At 38.1% G+C, this 21113-nt stretch overlaps 1 protein-coding gene across 1 annotated transcript in view; it reads right to left on the reverse strand.

Annotated features, from left to right (window-relative positions):
• The window catches only part of DCHS2 (dachsous cadherin-related 2), a 176627-nt gene that overhangs the window by 60064 nt on the left and 95450 nt on the right, over positions 1–21113 (reverse strand). Inside the window, exons 3-5 of the mRNA XM_084883976.1 lie at positions 12666–12897; positions 4384–4620; positions 2272–3288 (exon numbers count right to left, since the gene is read on the reverse strand). Coding sequence (XP_084740102.1) covers positions 2272–3288; positions 4384–4620; positions 12666–12897 — 1486 coding nt within the window. The remainder of the gene's footprint in view (positions 1–2271; positions 3289–4383; positions 4621–12665; positions 12898–21113) is intronic.

The raw sequence follows: 21113 nt of genomic DNA on the forward strand, positions 1-21113 counted from the left end.
CGAGTAAAAGCACAACTTTCAAGACCGTGTATATGACTAGTTAGATTCTACAACTGAAAGAATTTTCTGAAGTTTCTCCTAAAAATGCCATTTTAAGTTTGCCATTTTTTTTTTTTTTGTATTTCTATGAATTCAATTTGAACTAAAAATTGAATTCATAGAAACCAATGATAAAATAGTCTGTGGCACCTTAGTAAATGGCTCAGAAGACTAAACTGTAGCACGTTCCTCTCTACCTTGCTATGCAGAATAAAGGGAAGAAGCACTTCAGCTCAGCTTGGGCACCATGAGCTCTGGTTTGAGTTTCAGTTTCTCCATCTCAGAAGCAGAAGGACCACTCTGAGCCTACTTCCTGAGTGCTATCAGAAACAAATGCAATCATAAATTTAAAATTATTTTGTAGGCTGTAAATCATTATATGCATGGCAGTTGTTATCATTACTTGAAAATAATGGGAAATATCTCCATGAAAATCAAATAGATCCCTCAGGCTATGGTTTTTCTTTTACATATGCAGTTAGTTATTTATCGTTATCTCACAAAACATATGTGTAGCGATGGATAGTGACTTTCCAAATAGCTCTTGTTTACAAGCCTTATTTTACATATTCTTGTTTAGAACCTACTCACTCCTAGTCAATGTCTCTCACATTTCAGCCTTGGAAGCTCAGGCATAAAGTTGAAACTGCCTCTACTTTCTTGTCAAGGGCCATTGGAGGCCAAAGCTCTCTCTGGTAATCTGTCCTCTGCTGCAGAGTTCTGCCGGGCAGTGACTAACTCACTATTTATGAAAATATCTATTTGTGAGAAAGTAAACATGCAGCAACTATCGCCTAACCTTGCTATTTCTAAGATTTTTTAATTTGCCCTCTTTGTCCAAATAAAATGATGTGTACAACAAAACAGGAAGCTGAAATGAGAAACAAAAAAATGAAATTCACATTTGGGTATGTTGCTGAGTTGGTTGGCTTAATTGCAGCACTTACTATATAAATTATATAAGGTGTCCCAAAAAATGTATAAGCACTTTAACAACTGATAGTTCAATTTTGAAAATGAAATATATTTTAATAAACACTGCCTTTATGATTATTCAAAATGTGTGTGTACATTTTTGGGGACACCTATATTAATATAGTATTTACAATAAGTATGATTTTAACAAAAATTACGCACACATAAAACTACTGTTTTTAAAATCCTCACCTGAGAATTTGTTTATTGATTCTAAGAGAGAGAGAGAGAGAGAGAGAGAGAGAGAGAGATAAATCGGTTGCCTCTGGTATGTACCCCAACTTGGAACTGAACCTCCAACCTATGTATTTGCCCTGCAGAGGAGAACTAGCTTCGGAGTGAACAGGAGCTGGTACCTAGCTTGCAGGCTACTTGACGAGCACTGTGCTCTGGTGAGCACTCCACCTGCTAGAGGAAAAGGAGCCTTTTTATAATTCACACAACAGGGATCTTTGGGATAAAGTTAATCAGAACTGAATTCAAATTCCACCCACTACAGGCACAGGGCCTCATTTACACGGGCTACATTATACATGGTGCCTCCAGGAATTGTACCAAGTGGTGACCCCCTCTCATCTCCTTCCAGCCCTGTGATCTTGGGCAGGTTACTTGAGCTATCCGAAGTCTCAGTTCCCCAGATATAGAGGTGTAGCATAAACATATTTCATGTGCAGAGATTAAATAAAGTCCCTATAAATTTATATGATATAAATTTTATTTCTAATGATTCATACTTTAAAATTTTAAATTATATAAGTTGTAAAAATTTAATTTCATAATTAAAACTTTAAATATCTTTCTTTCCCCATGGTTCCCTTATCAAAGTTAAAATGGGAAAATATAACAATAGAGTGGTATTAAAATCTTGAATTGATTTCTAGTTTTCATCAATGACACTCATATTTTATAAAATATTATTTAATGTTTTAAGAATCTACAAATGAAAAAAAAGGTTGGTGAAGAAATTGGACCTTATAAAAGGCTTTATTCAACCCAGTTCTGACTGTATCTCTAATTTAGAGTAAGAGCCATACTGTATATTAGTAATATGTGGGTGAGAGTCAAGAGAAGTATGAATCATTAGAAATAAAATTTCATCCGTTTTTACTTAATTTTAAAATCACAGTACTGTACTCAATAAGGTATGCACTAAAGACCATAATTTTAATTATATGCTTGCACTAATGTGATAACTAAAAGATCAGGGTTTTGTCAATTCCAATTTTAAAGGAATAAGGGGAAGCTACAAAATGCTACCTGTATGAGGATTCATCTTGAAGAATTTTCCATCAGACAGAAGGAAATATGACAGCTGTCCGTTCTTTCCCGAGTCTCTGTCAATTGCTGTAATTCTGCCTATTACCCCTTGGGGTAGGGGGCTCTCCTCCACTTTCAAAAACAACATATCATGCAAGAAGGTAGGGGAATTGTCATTCTCATCCAGGACATGAACAATTACTGAAGTGCTCACATTTTGTGACAATCCGTCCTCTGGGATCCAGGCAAACACTCTAAAATGATATGTTTGGGTGGATTCATAGTCAAGCTGTCGCCGCAAATAAATCCAACCAGTGTAAGGGTGAACAGCGAACACAGCAAAGTCTGCGCTGGGTTCCAGCAAGTAGAGAAGCTGAGAGGTTTTGTGCTGTGGGCCACGCGTGTAGGCCTGTACCTGCAGTATTTGGGTCATCGGTGAGAGAGACTCACTAACTTCGACTTGATAGACCAAATTTCCAAAAATCAAGGATGGGTTCAATTCTTGTTTTTCGATAACTATTGTAAGCAGGAACGAGGATGCTCGAGAAGGAACGCCGAGATCCTGGGCCATGAGAGTGAGTGTGTGCTTCTGGGCCACAGCGTCTGCCAGGCTGTCGTTGAGGTACACCACACCCAGCCCCGAGTCAATGGAAAAGATGCCTGGATTTTGACTCACAATGGAGTATCGGATGAACCCATTCCAACCACTGTCCTTGTCTTCTGCACGCACACGGTACAGGGCTGTGCCGGGCAGTGTGATCTGCGGCACTTTGACCTCGTCGGAGGCTTTGGCAAACACTGGATGGTTGTCGTTGACATCGATCACAGTTATGTTGACCTCCGTGCTGCCGCAGGCGGGGGAGCTGCCGAGCTGCGCCTGGACCGTGAGCACCACTGTGGGTTGCGTTTCGTGGTCCAGAGGCTTCTGGGTTCGAATGGTGCCCAGCCAAGGGTGGATAGAGAACATTCCCTGCAGATCACCAGAGGAGATCCTGTAAAAAATTGGCTCTGAGGAATCTGAATAAAAAAGGGAAAAGAAAAAAAGAAAGAATAAAAAATAAAGCAATCCCTGTATGTCAAAAGAATGTACCTGTGGAAACACTGAAATCTGAACTATTAATGTATACTGCATCTACAGAGAATACTATCCAACGTCTTCCGTCTTCCCCAGATCTCCAAAGTCTGGTGAAAAGTTAACATATGGTTTAAGATGCTGTAGTGGATAACGGTACACAAAGCAAGGCACAGGCTTGCTATCGGTCATCATTCCTCTTGCATTAGTTACAAAAGGAGAAGACATTCAGAAAATTATTTGGATGCCTTTTAAATATATTTGAGGGAGCCAAGTTAAGTTTATGTTGATGTTATTCTATAATATCTACCTCTGAACGGCAAATATCCTCCACAAAAGTTGAGGGAAGGGAAAGGAGGGAGCTAGGAGAAGGGGAGGGCAAGGCCTTTGAACAAATTATTCTCTTCTAGGAATTTCTCCTGCAGAAACTTCTACAAGTCTCACAAGGACATTACTTGAGTACTATGCAGACAAGCAAAATACTGTAAATCATTCAAATTGATAGTGACAGAGAAATGTTTCATAAAATCATTCAAACTTTATATCATGAGACAAAATGATATACAGTTACCTGTAAAGTTGTGCAGTGAAGAGCAGAAAAAATATACAGTAGAAAAAATACCAGGGAGGGGATGTGTGGGAGGGAGGGAGGGGGTCAAAAAAAAAATACCATAGAAATTATATAGTAGAAAAAAAGATAGTTGTAAGACAACAAAGATATTAGGATACATTTTTGTAGAAAAAACTTTTTGGAAGTGTGTGCATGTGTTTTGGGGAGTGCGATGTAGGAGATGTATATTGTTTACATTGAGTTTTTTTTTAATTTAAAACTTTATTTTGAAAGTACCTATTACTTTTCTGAATAGAAAAAAATTATAAGATAGAAATAATGTTGAAGAACTATGAGTAAGACACAAATTGTGTGGTCTCCACTCTTCTTGCACAGAGAGAAGAAAATATTTAATACAAGACTGTACAGCATAAGAAAACACAGGAAATGCTCCAACAATCAATTTCAATGCAGGATAAGAAGTACTTACTCAAGGACTCTTTTGCTTTCACTATTCCGACAGGACTGTCTTCGGGTACATCTTCATAAACTGAGAAAGTGTACTTAGGCCTTTCAAATTCAGCTGGTGCCAGAGTTGTCTGAAGAATGTGTATAGTGACTTCGGCATTAACTACAGAGGTGAGCCCGCCACCATCTTGAGCACAGACCATCAACAGAATTGTAGTAGATTCCAAATGACCAAGAGTTGATGTTAAGTAAATAATTCCTGGGGAAGGGAAAGAAAGAATTAAGACACAGATAACGTGCAATAAATTCTGATGAGCAATCAGACATCTGATCTGTTGATTCTTCTGTGATGTTTAATTTTATACCAACTTGATTGGGCCATGGAGTGCCCAGGTATTTGGTCAAACATTATTCCATGTGTCTGTGTAAGAGTGTTTCAAGGTAGATATAGACATAAATGTAGACATAGATACAGATACAGAGCTCCTATTGGTTTCATTTCTCTGAAGAACCCTAATATATCCACTTTCCAAACAAAGACTTAAGTACATTTGCAAAACGATGCTCCAAAATCTGACAAGGAAATAACATTTTCCTAGAGCTTAAACATTGGGCATCTTGAAACTAAATTAATTCAACAGAAAAACATAAATGGTGCTGCATTTGTTAGGCCTGACTACCATATCATCCGCCCAGGTTCTTATGCAGATATTCCGATTTCTAGATGTGGGAAGGATCCAGGAATTGCATGTTTTACAATTTTAAGGTTTAAAAACCACTTCTGCATATGCTCTCCTTCAAAATATTTATATGTTCTTCAATAGTTACTTTATCCTAGTATCTCCCATGTCTTTCCACCTGAATTATAGTTCTATACCTCTTTCTAGGTGACAGTTCTTCTGGGATATTTTTCAATTTGACATCAGTTGGACAATCAATCATCTTAGTTAAAATTAAGAAACTGTGTGTGACTCATCATTTTTCATTATAAACCAGTCACCATTCTTATATCATTTTCCTGTTTAAATATCCTCAATTAGTTTCTTCCTCTCTCTTTTTATTACTATCTCCTTAGTACAAACTTCATAACTTTATCCCTAGATTATATTAATATATTAATATATAGTCTCTGTTAATTAATTTATATTTCCTGTTCAACTTTTCTAGTCCTATAATTCACATAGTACAGTGCTGCCAGGGTAATTTTCCTTAAATGTCATGTTCACCATAATGTGCTAGTGCTCAGAACCCTATGTCATTCCTCATTTCCTGTAATAATTAAGTTTAAACTTCCCTGTCATGCTTTTAAGTTCCTTCATAAGCCACCCCACTTAATGTAGCTTCATCATTATGTAGCCCATTTCTCTACTTCAGACATGATCATCTCTGGCTGTCATATATGGGTAAAAAGTATGATTATAAAGCAAAGCTCATGGAATGCAATCATAGAAAGACTATTTTTTTCTTTCACTTAAATTTATTTTTGGGCAAATGGTTGTTCCCCTACCCCTAAGTCAAAATTCAGGAAGCTCCTACAATTTCCACAATCACTATCAAACAATTAAAATTCTTTTTGTTACTTTAAGTCACAAAAAAGTCTTAATTTAGTAATTTGGATATAAAGGTACTGGTTTTCTAGTACCTCCTTTGGCAATCCTTCATAAAGTGAGACCTGAAGGATGACTTAGGTCATTAAGTAGGTGAAGATGTGAAGATGGGAAGAGGAGAGGGAACAATCAATTGATCTCAGCAGGAGAAAAATGATGTGATGTACTTGCAGAAGGAAGATAGCATAAGAAAGGAGGAGGAGGAAGGAGAAAGAGGAAAAGAAGAAGTTGATATAAGAAGGGGGCACATAGATTAAAGAAAAGAGTTATTGGAGATAAGGACACATAGGAAAGCAGGCAGATCCTGAAGGGCCTGGTTTGAGCATACAAGGATTTGATATTCAGCCAAAGGTCCATAGGAAGTCATTAAAGATTTAGGCAGTGGAGAGAAATGGCCAAATCTGTCTTTTTATACATAAACACGGTTCATTTAATGCCTATGTATATAGATTTTACTAGGCTTCTTCTGAGCCAATGGTTACTTCAGTTGGCCTTTAAAGTCAATGTTGTAAAGTAAAACAATCCCTGCTAGAGACCAGAAAGGAACCAGTGAGTTTCTTTGAATACTCACCACTTAGAAGAGCTAATCTTAATTAAGGTTAAGCTTGTCCTTACATATGCTGAGTATTCCAAAACATTCCCTTTTCTTACATTTGAATAGAAAGAGTATCTAGAAAACTTATTTACTTGAATCCAACATTCTTAAATAAACTGAGCTGTCTATTAAAGTTGAGGAGCTAGAAAATGTAGCTCTCTAATATATATTACATATAAATATACATAATATATATAATAATGAAGTAGTAAATAAAAGAAATAGTTCTCTGTCTATATATTTTGTCAGCTTTAAGTGTATGACACTATCCTATATAATTAAGAGGTAATATGCAAATTAACCCTCACACCCTCACAAGATGGCTGTCTATGACCAATCTGGCAGGGGCATAGTGAGGAACAACCAAATGACTGAACAAGCAGGCTCTGTGGGGTTACCAGGCTGGCAGAGGGGACTGTAAGGGGTGACCAGTCCTGTGGGGGTGGGGGAGTCAGGAGCAACCAGGCCGGCAGGGAGGGGGCTGTTGGGGGCGACTTGGCTGGCAGTGGGGGGCAGTTAAGGGTGATCAAGCCAGTATGCAGAGTCAGTAAGAGGTGATCAGGCCAGCAGTGGGGGATGGGAGGAGCAGTTAAGGGCAACCAGACAGGCAAGCAGATGAGTGATTAGGAGCCAGCAGTCCAGGATTATGAGAGGAATGTCTGTCTGCCAGTTTAGGCCCGATCCCAGGGATCCCGGATTGGAGAGGGTGCAGACTGGTCTGAGGGGACTCCCACCAGGTCTCTAGTATTTTAATGTACAGTGATTAATTGGCTCTCATTTTTTTCATTAATCACTCATTCAGAGGACCAACTTTAACTTTAAAACAGATACAGATTCATATACAGATTACTAATTATTTTATGTTTTAATTACTGGGTGTGTGGGTTTATGCATACTAATTTTAATGTGCAATAATATTTGGCTATGATCTTTAGTTTGTCACTTTTTTATTTAAAAGAGGAAACTGCTGGAATAAAATTTATTTTAATTGATTGACTAATAAAAGTACTTAAATACAAAGGTCCTCTTAATTAAGTTTAATATACAGTGTATATATAAAATCATGTTCTACTAACTAAGCAACACTCACTTTCATAATCAAACCTCCCGCAAAAGATGGAATATTCTTAACCAACATGCTGATTCCTACTTAGAAAAAAATCTGTAGGTTGCTACTAAAATCGTAAGCTATGGAATAGTTAAAAACAAAAACAAGCACAAAGTCATAACCTTCAACAAACATGGAATCCGTAAGTGTGGTTTTCTCAAAAAATAAGACAAAAACTATGAGGTATCAATACTACCTTCTTATTGGTTATTGATATTTATGATATTTTTCCTATATTCAGTTTGTGAGAATATAAAAACTTATTTACCAAATAGATGACATTAAGCTATTTATTTTGCACATGAATCAAGATAACTAAGTTGTAGCAGCTGACAGAAATAGAACGGATTCAAATTTCTATCAAAGAAAATAATTATCCAAATTTATAACGAAGTTATAAAAGGTTCAAGTTCAGATCTGCCATATTACCAACTACGTGCTTTAAGCAAGAAACTAAATCCCTTTCTGCCTCAATTTCTTCCTCCACTAAATTGTAAGGTCCCTTTCATCTCCAAGAGTCAGTGATCTTATATTGAAAAAATGAATGAGAAAACTCTCCAACATGCTTTTGTTTCCTATACAAGTGACATACGCTGGTTAGGTGCCTGTGATTAATTTTAGACTCTGTCTTGCAAATAAAAGAAAGAATGTTTTGGCGTGAGCAGGCTCAGATCCCTTATGAAATGAGATGTGGTATTAATTTATTAACTACATATCAGAATGTTCTATATGTAGAAAAGTGGCAATCATGAAGAATTATGAGAATCATTACATGGTATCAAATCGGAGCATAAAACTAACATTAGAAAAGAATCTGCCCTTGGAATAAAGAAAAATAGAGTCTGTGCTACATTACTTAAAGTCCATGGTAAAACCCATACAGCCGAGCAGCATGGAAGCTAAACATGGAGGCACAGCTGCCCTTGGCTGGCAGCTTAATTCACTCAGTTACCCTTTTAATTGTTTGGTTTGTAGTGCTAACCTTGGATTTTGTATATGTCATAGCTAAACATAGATCAGATGATGGGCAAGGCAGCGTAATTCATTGTTGCTCAACTACTTTTTGCAAACACAAATGCTTGCAATCTCTATCACCTTAAAATAATCTGAATTAGAAGTTATGTTTGTTTCAGCGGAAAATGACTAAATAAATACCACAAAAAGGCTAAAGAACTGCTTTTTTCCCCATGCTACTAAAGGGATACTTCAAACAATGTAAAAAAAAAATCTACATATAGTTCATTAAATAGGATTACAAATACGTAAAAAAGAGCTATTAATAAATGTGTCTCCGTATTTCCTACTTTTAAAGCTCAGAACACTGTGGTCTACCTCGTGGCCACATCAAAGAAGCCCAAACTAACTGAGAATAAGAGAAATGAAGGCTCAATTCAATATCTCTCTCCTGGTGCCTAAACACATTTTACAAAAATATTCTTTGAATTAACAACACACTTAGAAAATCAAAAACAGACCAGGATGATAAACCCACAAGGGAAAACAACCATGACATTGCCACACCCACTCCCCTTCAGTTTTCTTCAAGACATTGCTCTTACCAGATGAACACAATAATCACAGAGCTCTATTTTCAATGCTCGAGTCTTGGTTGTGGCACAAATAGGTCAATGGAAAAATCTCTTGTCTTCAGGAAAACACGAGCCTAATAAAACACTATGTACGCTTATAGAATAGCACGTTTGATATAGGAAGCATTAAAATGAAAGGGTGAATGGACCAGTGAGCAAATTAATGAATGTCTCAAAGAGAGAATTTTAGAGTAACTCAGGAAGAAGTGACAATGTAGAAATTCTCGATATTCTCCTCATGCAACATAACTATATTAAACTATAAAACTGTGCAATTATATAAGCAACTATGTAAAAACTGTAATCTATATAACTATATATACATACAGGGTGGAGGCAAAATTGGTTATAGTTGTTCACATGGAAAATAATATAATAATTAATAAATAATAATACAAGAATAAACTGTTTCACATGCTTCAACTGCAAACCTACTTTTGCCATACCTTGTATATACAATCTATATATTTATCTAGTATATAAATCTGGATAAGTGCCAGCTAGCACAGATAAGCTAGAGAGAAAACAAGAGAGCTTGGGTTCGTTTTGAAGAAAAGTGAGGTAGGCCACAAATCACCTACTAAGCTGTGATGGGGGAAGAGGATTTAAATGAAATTTTGCTATGTATTATCAATGACACTCCCTTGCAGTTTCTTATGAGAATGTAATATGGATTTAAATAAATTTTCAATTATTTCTAAATGTCACTTGTTTTTTTTATTCCACAAATATATATATATATATATATATATATATATATATATATATATATATATATGTGTGTGTGTGTGTGTGTGTGTGTGTGTGTGGGGTGTGTGTGTGTGTGTGTGTGTGTGTGCGCGCGTGTGTGTATAGCTAAAAGGCAATTCCTTGAGACTATGTTTGCACTGGCAGCTTCTGTAAAGATAGGCCTTATAGGAGAAGCAAAAAGGAGCACTTTCTATAGGCTACAACAAAAGCACAGATTAAGAAGAAGAAAAAAATATTCCAAACTGCTTCTGTTCAGTTCTTTGAGAATATCAATTGTTAGATGACTAATGTCATGGCCTGGAAGTCGATTATGTGCAATTTAGAAAATGTATGTGGGGTGGCAGTCAACCAACAGATGAACTTGAATGCAACTGTTCAAATTGAAGACTTCCTGTACACTGGGCAACCTTTTCCCCATAGTCATGATGCTTTTCAATTCTCTTCTAAAGATCAAAGCAAAGCATTACCAGCTTACATGAATTTCTCATGAGCTGTGATTAAGTGCAACTAAATTCTAAGTACTGTTACACTGAGAAATGTCTTCAACTTAAATGCATTGACATGAAAATAATATAGGCACCAATCAACAATAACCCATAACCACTTGCATTACAAAACTGGTTTTCCTTTAAAAAAAAAAAAAAAAAAGCAAAACCATGATACCTCCCTAGATATGACTCACATAAAGTGTTTTCCGTGATTAACAGTGACATTTGTCTTGTACCTGATGCCAGGAGTGGGAGCCTGTGGCTGACTGAAGCCAGCACAACAGAGATCTCTCCTAAAGATGGGATACTGTGCCACTCCTTCTTCAAGATCTTCCAGAGGAAACTAGATGATGAGCATGTTGATGTATTCTAAAAACAATCTGCTGAATGCTTTTTGATGCTGTACCCTGATTACTGGCTGACCTACATAATTTTGGCAATGCTATTGTCCTAGAGGGCCTGGCGTTTTGACAAGCAGTTAAGGTCCTCAGTTCAGAGGAATTTTGAGAAAGCCGAGATAAGCAGACCAATATCCTAAAACAGCATGTTCTTCTGATCTTTTAAATGTCAAAGGGGCCACATCAGTGTGTTATTTTGAGCAAGGAAAGTTCTGCCTTAGAAAGACTGTCATTGTAAACAGCGAATCCCCCAGCGGCCACACACTCCAGATAAAGTACACTTTCCTGGCAAGAAGCAGTGGCTCTCTACCAGGGGCTGGGTGAGAAGGCAAACTAACTTGGCAGATTAGATGTCCCGTGTAAATTACTATTTGTTGCTAATGAATATGATTGTTGCAAAGAGTGTTGTAAAGATCCAATAGGACAATGTACAGAGCATGCCTACGAGGGCACCTGACATTATCATCACCCTCACAATACATGCTCATTCTGCCCATGCTCAGATCAGGAGCTTTAAGAATAAAGGTAACCACAAAGGGTTAGCTGCACGCCCATTTTCACTGAAGCCTGTTCACAATAGTCAAGCTGTGGAAACAACCTAAATGTCTACCAGTGGATGAATAAACAAAACATGATATATACACACAATGGAATATTATTTAGCTTTTAAAAAGAAGGACGTGCCATCATGGAGGAACTTGGAGGACATTATCTGAAATGAAATAAGCTAGGAATAGAAGGACAAATGTCTAGCCCACTTATATGAGGTTTCTGAAACAAACTCCTAGAATCAAAGAGTAGAATGGAAGTTGCCAGGAAACAACAGGGAGGAAGAAATGGGAAATGGCTAACCAGTGGGAACAAAGTTTCAATTAAGTTTCAGAATAAATTCTAGAGATCTGTTGTGCAACACTGTACCTACAGCTGACAATAAAGGATTGCGCACCTAAAAATTTGTTAAGTAGGCCGATCTCATGTTACGTCTTCTTACCACAAAATAAAACAATTAAAAAAAATTTTTAAGAAAAAATATAAAGAAAACAATATTTCCTTTTTTGCAGCCTCATTTTAGAACAGAATATCTCTAATATCTCAAAAGTATTATACTGTAATAGACTTGTAATTTTATGTTTTCTAGTAAAATTTTTTTCAAACATTATTTTGTTAATAAGAATCCAATAGGGAGACAACTTAAATAATGACTGTTTCTAAAAAACTCAGTTTACTCATTGGACATCTTTTGCAGGAGCATAATTGTCCTATTAAAGAACTAATAGGAGCTTTAGGTATTACTTTAAAAAAAAAAAAAAAAAAAAAAAAAAAAAAAAAAAAAAAACAAGGAAACTAAGCGAAGAGATTAAGAAAATACAAGACCTGGTGTTAGAAAAGGGTGTCTGTATAAGGCTCTTTGCTCTACTATGATTAGCTCCCTGAAATCATGCAAGTCATCCTTAAATGGCATATGAGAAAGAAACATATTGGCTCGTTTTCTCCTAAATTATTGCCTTTAATTCTCACAAAAACTTTGCAACATAGGGATTATCAGCACTACTTTTTTTAAGGTAAGGAGAGTAGGGCCAATGAAAAATCATAAGCTGGGACGGAGATCCAAATATAACCAAGCTACAAAGCCCTTGCTCTTTTCAATACACCTCGCTGCCATTTGGCAGGTGACATGAGTCTTGCAACATCCCTGCTAATAAAAGAAATCTCTCTTGTTCATTTTCTGGCTGTTTCACAGAAGAAGTTGATTTTGGAGGATCACATACCTGTGGTAGAGTCGATGGTAAAAAGGGAGGACAGGTCACTGGGGAGGAGCTTGTAAGCCACTGTTCCATAGACCCCAGAATCCCTGTCGGTGGCAAGAACATTGATGATCTCGGTTCCCGGCTGGGTCTGGCCACTAATGCTCAGCACATAGGTGGGCGGGTTGAACACAGGTTCGTTATCATTCACGTCCTCCACATCCACACGAACAAAAGCTTGAGCGCTCAGTCCACCCTGTTGAGGAATGAGAAGCCATTACGAAGGGATCGTGGGTGGAGGGCACAACTTTAGGGAAAAAATCACCGGTGAAAGCTTCACTAAGAAGGTGCCATTTGAATTATAGATGGACCTATATGAGGGAGCTGGACTCCAGTCACCTGGAGTAAAAGCATAACAGAAAAAGGGAAAAGCAAGCACACAGGCCCTGAGGCAGGGGTGCAATGCCCATCCTAGGCCTGTTTGGGGAACGAAAAGGCAGGGACAGATCAGGGAGGATTCTGGGAGGCCCTGAAAGAACCACGGCTCTGACCCACTGGAGGGTTCTGAACAGAGAAGTTGCTTGATTTGACTTGGATTTTCACTGGGACTCTGGCTGCAGTATTACGAACAGACTGAAGGCCAGCAAGGGAGGAAGGAGGGAGAACACCCGGGAGGAAGGAGGAAAACCACAGATTTAGAATAAAATCTGAAGGCAATGGTAGCAGTGAAGATAGTAATCCTAAATATTTGGGGCCAGATCTGTTTCAGAATTCTGAATATTTCAAATTTTAGAAAAGTAATATACTACATAAAATAGCGAGAAGTGGATCTGATACTGTTTATTTTGTGTCCCCTTCATCTCAAAACACGAAGAAGGGGAGAGACTACAGTAGAAGACTACAATGCTTTTCTAAAGTGAAACATATGTTCCTACTTTAAAGCACCATTTGTATCTGGCACATTTTGATACTTTCATCTTTTGACAAAAATCCTTGGTAAGTCACAGCCTGGGTTTTCTCACTCGTTCAGCCTCCCCCTTCTCTTGCTCTCTTTCTCTTCATTTTTTTTTTTTCCCCTATGGCAGAGAAGCCCTGAGGAGGAAAGGCTGTGGGAAAGAAGTTTGGCAGGAGAGGAAAGGAAAACTGCTACAGTGCAGGTCTGCAGGAAGCTCATGTGAGGGCCAGGAGGGCCAGAAAGAGTACTGAGGCTCAGTTAACCAGGGCTTGCTGAGGCTTACACTGCCAGCAGTGGCAGCAGCAGAGGTGTGATGGAGGCGTCGCCTTCCCCTGATCTCTGGGTTGCCTCCTGCCCCGAGGGCTCCTAGACTGTGAGAGGGGGCAGATTGGGCCCTTTAATACTAAACTTAAATTTGCTGAGATCTTGAGGAATTTCACCACTCAGTATGTAAGCTGATGTATATGTTAATTTCTTGATTGTGGTAATCATTTCACAATGTATATGTATAATCAAAACATCAAGGTGAACACCTTAAATACATACAATATTATTTATTAATTAGAGACCTAGTGAATGAATTCGTGTACAGATAGGGTCTGTCAGGCCCATTCCAATCAGGCTGATCAGGCTGGGCTGGCCAGGGGGAGGAGCTGCAGGTGGTCAGCCAGCTGGCCCTGCCCTCTGACTGAAGTCCAGGTCGAGGAGACAATTTGCATATTAGCCTTTTATTATAGGATTATATCTCAATAAAGCTGCAGTAAAAAGAAAAAAAAAATGAATGTGCCTTCTTATTTAGCAAGTTTGCTTTTATTTTAGAGATCTATCTGCTTTACACACAAACCATGTAGCACAAATAATAGCCAACTTTTATCATGAATGCATGTAATGGTGAAGGGCTAAATCAATTTACTTTCTATATTGCTAGTTTGCCCCATCCCTGCCCTAAGCCTGGAATAGTGAGATAGAGATGAAATAGCTTTATCTCAGACACATATTTCAGCTACAGAATTCAGGATGTCACAGAAAATAGAAATAGTATGTTAATAGACATATATACCAAAAAGGAGACATTCACTTAATGAAAATAAATGGGAAAAGGAAACAGGAATTAGGTAAAGCCTGGAATAATTAAATTATAGGACTTTATTGTGAAAAACCTCTTGACTCCAATGTAATCCAATTATTTGTTTCTATTGTATGATTTTATAACATCCTCAAGGCGTCTACAAGTGAGATAAATAGCAGCAACAGTAGCAGCAAAAAAAATAGGTTATTTCAGAAGTGATACCAGTAAAATAGGAGAAGTGATTGAATTTTTTAAATATTGACAGTCATCACAAGAATAAATAGAAAAGAAGCCCAGAACAGCTAGGTATTTTATAAGAAAAAATTCTTCTTTTGACAGATAAATATCTTAGTAACCACCAGCAAATGGGTTCTCAGCAATTTTCTTCCAAAGAGCTTTCAAGACATGTGTTAGGAAGAGGAAGGATCAGAGAAAAAACCACAAACTATCAAGGCAATTCCGTAAAGTTAAAAGTCTTTTGTCAAAGTATAGTTCATTGTTTTAAATAAATTTACTGTGGCCTAGATTCCACTGTCTTGAACCTAAAATATCTGTCTGAGTTAATTTAGTCTTCTGACCCAGTCTAGATTGTATTTAAAGGACAGCCTATTCAGTCATTGTCAACAGTGTTATATTCATCTTTGCTAACCTTTCTGATTAGGGACATATGCTGCTGGTAGATATTGCACACAACAATCATGACAGATGCAGACTTCACCTTGTAGAAACACACAGTTCATCACAGAAGAAATGCATAAATATGCAGACAACAGAATAAACACTGCACATCGGACCACACACACACACACACACACACACACACACACAGTCTTACGTTGCTTGCTCTCATACATTCTAAGACAAACATTGAAGGCAGTTTTAGGTCCAAACAAAGTGATGGTTAGGAAGTTGTTAAAAACCTTATTTGAAGGGATAGGGATAATTCTTCTAAAATTTGTCTTTAAAAATGCATGGCCAGCCCAGCCATGTGGCTCAGTGGTTGAGCATTGACCCATGAACCAGGAGGTCTCTGTTCAATTCCCAGTTAGGGCACATGCCTGAATTGCAGACTTGATCCCCAGCAGGGGCATGGAGGGGGCACCTGATCATTCTCTCTTATCACTGATATTTCTATCTCTCTCCCTTCCTTTATGAAATGCATGGCCAGGCATGCCCTTAGGAGAACCTGTGTAGCTCTCTCCTTGACCTCTCTGTACCTCTCTGGACACATGGGATGGGCAAAAAGGAGAAGACAGTCACCAAAATGGAGAAGAAGGTGTCCAAACACTGTAGAAGGAGGAGGCCTTGAAGCTCTGATAGCCCATTTCCAGACACTAGATGCTAATAAGACTGTGTAGAAACACTGTGTCCCCATCTTCATCCACATTGACTGAGACAGATAAATTGATCCTCTTTATTACATGGATCTTTAGTGTCCTGCATTTGGTGACCAAAACCTAGGAGTAAGTCAAATCAATAGGGGATTCTTTACATCATTGTGGGTATTGGATGGCAGCCTGGAAGACACAGCTAATTATTTTTAATGTTTCCATGAGTGTATAAGGGATTACATCACTACAATGACATGTATGCCACTAGCCTGGACACAATCATGTGAAGCAAGTTGTCCCCATGAGGGACTGGCACAACACCCAGACAGGGCTGCCAAATGTCCACCACTCCCCAGGGGAGCATAATCATCTATGGAGGCTACTGGAAACAGTCAACTAAGGTGGACAAACTCACCCTGCATTCAGATATGTTCTGACTCAAGACCAAAGAAGGAAGGAAAGGCAAATGGGTGTGGACCCAGATTACATCATGGGGCATAGGGTGTACTCAACCTCTGGCATGTCAGTGGCTATGGCCTGGAACCATCAGTCACTGCTCCTCAGGGATGTCTGTGGTGAGTAAGAGGAAAAAAGCCTGGAGGACAACTTCTTTAATGACCTGTATTCTATGACACCTCAAAGAACTGCTGGTTTGTGGGACAGCTAGGTCAGGAAAGAGAAAATATAGGTGAGGCCAAAAGAAGTGCAGCCTGAAGGTGATGATGAGCGCCTCAGAGCTCTTGGAGGTAGTCAACGTGGATGCAACAGAGGATGCAACTCTGATCACCATTGAATGTGTACTCTCTGCCCCAGATATCAGGAAAGAGAAAGGTGATTCTGACAAGCCAGTGGCCCTCTAACAGCCTAGCTCTCACTCCAGTTCTGTACTGGCCATGAAACACTTGCTGCTTTGTGTTTGCGGGAGTATGGTTGAAGCAGTTCACCTCGATGACTTGATGAAAGAGTGGAAGGTGGTGGTGGAGATTGATCCAAACACTCAAGCGCATCTGGAGGAGTAAACTTGAAAAAGAATGGAGAGGAGATAGAAGATGCAAAATGAGGAAATGAATATGAGAAAGATGATGACACCAGAGAGGGAAGTGGGGAAGAGGTTGGTGGCACCTGAAGGGAGCATGAGGACTATCTGTCCAGGACTGAGCAGAATTGAATGAAGCTTGTATGGGACCACATGGGGCTTGACACAAAAAACAAGTTGCTGAAAGTAACCAATGTTATACCAAAAACTTTCTTTGATGATTTATGATGCTACCCTGGGCCAACAATTAGCCATTGAGTAGTGAATTCCCTCAGTATTGGGTGTTATTTCCAATAAATTGGAGTGAAACAAGGCAGCTGCAAAGAGCTTCTTGTGCATAGTCTTCCTTATACCAGAAGTTCTGGTGAGCCCTTTGCCTTCCTCTTCAAGGGGACTCTGCACCAGAGCAGTGTATTGGTCATGTATTCTATTTTCTATGTCTTGGTACTTTGACATCTGTGACCTTCTGATTCTGGAAGGACTGACCAGGATCAGGTGAGCATGTTTTTCAAATGCAAACCAACCAATTCAGAGCCCACACCTCAACCACAGCCTTTATGGGGATTTCACACTCCAGGACACAATGCACCTACCCTAATCTTTCCACAGTCAAGTACCAGATAACCAGAGGCAGCTTCTATGCCCAACATTCCACTGAACCTATTCAAACTGCCAATCATAAGTCTGCTTGTTCTGCCTCTCCCCTTCCTTCCTTTGGAAACCCCTGCCTGAAGTGTTTCCTCTCCCTCTGCTTCCTGACACCAGGTTTCCCTTGTGTACACACACTCCCTCCCTTGGTGCCCCCTCTGGGGATCTGTGAATATAAAAAAATTGTTGTAAATATAGCAATTGGCTCCTTACTCATACCTAAATAATAATAAAACCTACGTTAAATTGCAGACCAGTTCCCATCTGTGCCAGGTCTGCGATTATGATGAATCACCTATCAGGAGGATGATACCTGGAATATGAAGTACCTGCAGGAAGGATGTCTCTGTTCTAACAATCTACAACCGTGGTCAGCAAACTGCAGCTCAAGAGACACATGCGGCTCTTTGGCCCCTTGAGTGTGGCTTTTCCACAAAATACCACGGCCTGGGCGAGCCTATTTTGAAGAAGTGGCATTAGAAGAAGTTTAAGTTTTAAAAAGTTGGCTCTGAAAAGAAATTTCAATCGTTGTACTGTTGATATTTGGCTCTGTTGACTAATGAGTTTGCTGACCACTGCTCTAGACTATACTGTGCTTTGTTGGAGGATTTTCTTTCTACAAAACAAGGAGTTTTTACACAAGAATATTATGATTCATATACATCATTGTTCATTCAGACTGCTTTAACAAAATACTATAAAGTGGGAGATTAATACATGACAGAAATTTATTTCTCACAGTTCTGAAAGCTAGAAGTCTAAGGTCAAGGTGCCAGCATGGCCCAGAGACTGCCAACTTCTGGCTGTGCCCTTAGATGAGGGAAGAGGCTAAGGAGTTCTGTGGGGTCTCCTATTAGAGCACTAATGCCATTCATGAGGGCTCCACCCTGGTGACCTTCCAAAGGCCCCACCTTCTAAGACCATCAACATAGGAATTTGAAGTATTACCAACATTCAGACCAGAGCAATCACCACCCTGAAGAATGTTGATTTCTTGGTTGATTTCTAAAAGCTATCAGAAGCTGCTATACAGACTGTTAACACTTTCTTAGTTATCTAGAAAAGAAAAATACCTTTTGGCATGGGGCGAGGGGGGGGGGGGGGGATGGAGGAGGGAGGATGGGAGAATTCATCCCCTTTGTTCAATCTGGGAAAGCTTTGTGATTAAAATATACTTGAATGTTGCCATAGAAACTGGTAAACTGAGGAAAGGCAGGCTTTGTTGGAGGATTTTCCATAGAGTAAGTCTGCAGAGTAGGTTCAATATTAAAACAGAAAGAAGAAAGGAGGTTTAAATTAAATATCTGGGTTGATTTTTTTTTATTCTTCTGCCAATAATCTTAATTAGTGCACTGCTCTTTTTATCAGTAAAAATTTTTCTGGCATCAAATTATCTTATTTCTATTAAGATAAATAGGCACACTTTTACAAAGTCATTTGAAACCAACTAATTAGAAACAGATGTTTGACTATTATTGTATTGTAATTAAACTAGCTATTCAATCCTAGAATGGCCTTTTATAATTGTCTTAAAATCTATTGAGAATATATTTCTGAAGCTTTGGGTAAATATTTGTGTGCGCATATGTTGAGTTTTAAACAATCACAGAGACTTGAATTAACCTAAACTCCTCTGTTTACTCCTAATTTTGTTTACTACATGTTTTCTTACATGTACTCAAGGATTCCTGCAATCACATAGTCAGGGATTGATAAAAATCTAACCAAATAGATCATAATAATTTTACTGAATATAGTAATAGCTCACAGTAATTTTACTGATTACTTTCATGTTAGTTTATACATGTTTACTTATAATAAATATATTCACACTCATTTTTCCTCATTGACTTATATCTTCAGTAGGCAGATTCTCTCATTAATTTCAAAAGGAAAGGGTTAGACCAGAAGGTGTTAGCAGTACCCATCTACTTAAGGGAATAGTCAGTAACAAAGAAAATCTCCAAAATAGACTTAGAGAAAAGAAAAAGTACAAAACTGTGTGTAGAGTAGGCTATCTTTGCTGCAATCATTGTAATGGAAATTAGACAAGCTGTTTCTAAAATGTACGTGGAAGTGTAAATGGTCAGGAATAGCCCAAGCAATCTTGAAAATAAAGAACGAAGCTAAAAGGATACATGAATCATGACCTATTACATAAAAAAATAATTAAGAGTACAGCGCTAGTACAAAGTTAGACAAGCAAAAAATAGACACACACATACACCACATGATTCATGACAAAAGTGATACTACAGTGCAGTGAGGAAAGAATGATCATTTAGCAAAGGATTCTAGTTCAACTGAATACCCATACTGGAAAAAATAAACTTCCCACCCACTATATTGAAAAAAAATAAATGTAAAAGGTAAAACAATAAAGTTTCTGGAAGAAAACATAAGAGAATACTCTTCTGTACTAGGATAAGCAAATATTTCTTTAAAGGACAGTTGTAAAGGGAATCATATACCATGTTTCCCCAAAAATAAGACATCCTCCGAAAATAAGACCTACTTACAGGTTTCCTTCTGAGTGAAATATAAGGCATCCCCCCGAAAATAAGGCCCCTGCTAGGCTCTGTCTCAGAATGCTATTGCTAAACATGAGAGATTTGGTCCACTGATACTGAAAGAAATGGAGTCACAAGAAATTCACCAGGAAATTCAGGAATTGGATTGTTATGATGATGTTCCATTGTTATGATGATGAATAAATGAGTACATAAATTCTTGATACTGTAGGATTCACAGTTTGTCTGGTTTGTGTTGACAACTACCGTACTACCGTAACATATACAGGTAATAAATTTCCTTTATTTTCATTTAACAATAAATGTGTACCGTATTCTTCATGGAAAAATAAGACATCCCCTGAAAATAAGACCTAGCGCATCTTTGGGAGCAAAAATTAATATAAGACACTGTCTTATTTTCGGGAAACAGGGTAGATAAGCTGAGCTTTATTAGAATTAAAAGCTTCTGTTCCTCAAGACACCAATAAGGGAGTGAAAGACAAGCCACAGAATGGAGAAGATATATGCAAAAAATATATCCAAGAAAGAACTTGAATGCCAAAAATATAAAGAATTAATAAATAAACAATAAGAAGCCAACAGTACAATAAAAAATGGGTAAAGAATTGAATAGACACTTCACAAAACAAGCTAAGCAAATAGCCAGTAAGATTTGAAAATGTACTCTATTTATCATTCTTCAAGGTGATGCAAAGTCCCCAATGTGCTATACCACTACATGGGTACTTGCATTGCTATAATTAAAAAGAGATTAAATAACAAATGGCCCTAGCTGATTTGGTTCAGTGGCTAGAGCCTCGGCCTGCTGACTGAGGATTCCAGGTTTAATTCTGATCAAGGGCACATGCCCGGTTGCAGACTTAATCTCCAATAGGGCACTAGTAATATTTCTTTGTCTA

The sequence above is a fragment of the Pipistrellus hanaki genome (genome assembly GCF_964339955.1).
Source record: "Pipistrellus hanaki genome assembly, chromosome: 5".
Lineage (NCBI taxonomy): Eukaryota > Metazoa > Chordata > Mammalia > Chiroptera > Vespertilionidae > Pipistrellus > Pipistrellus hanaki.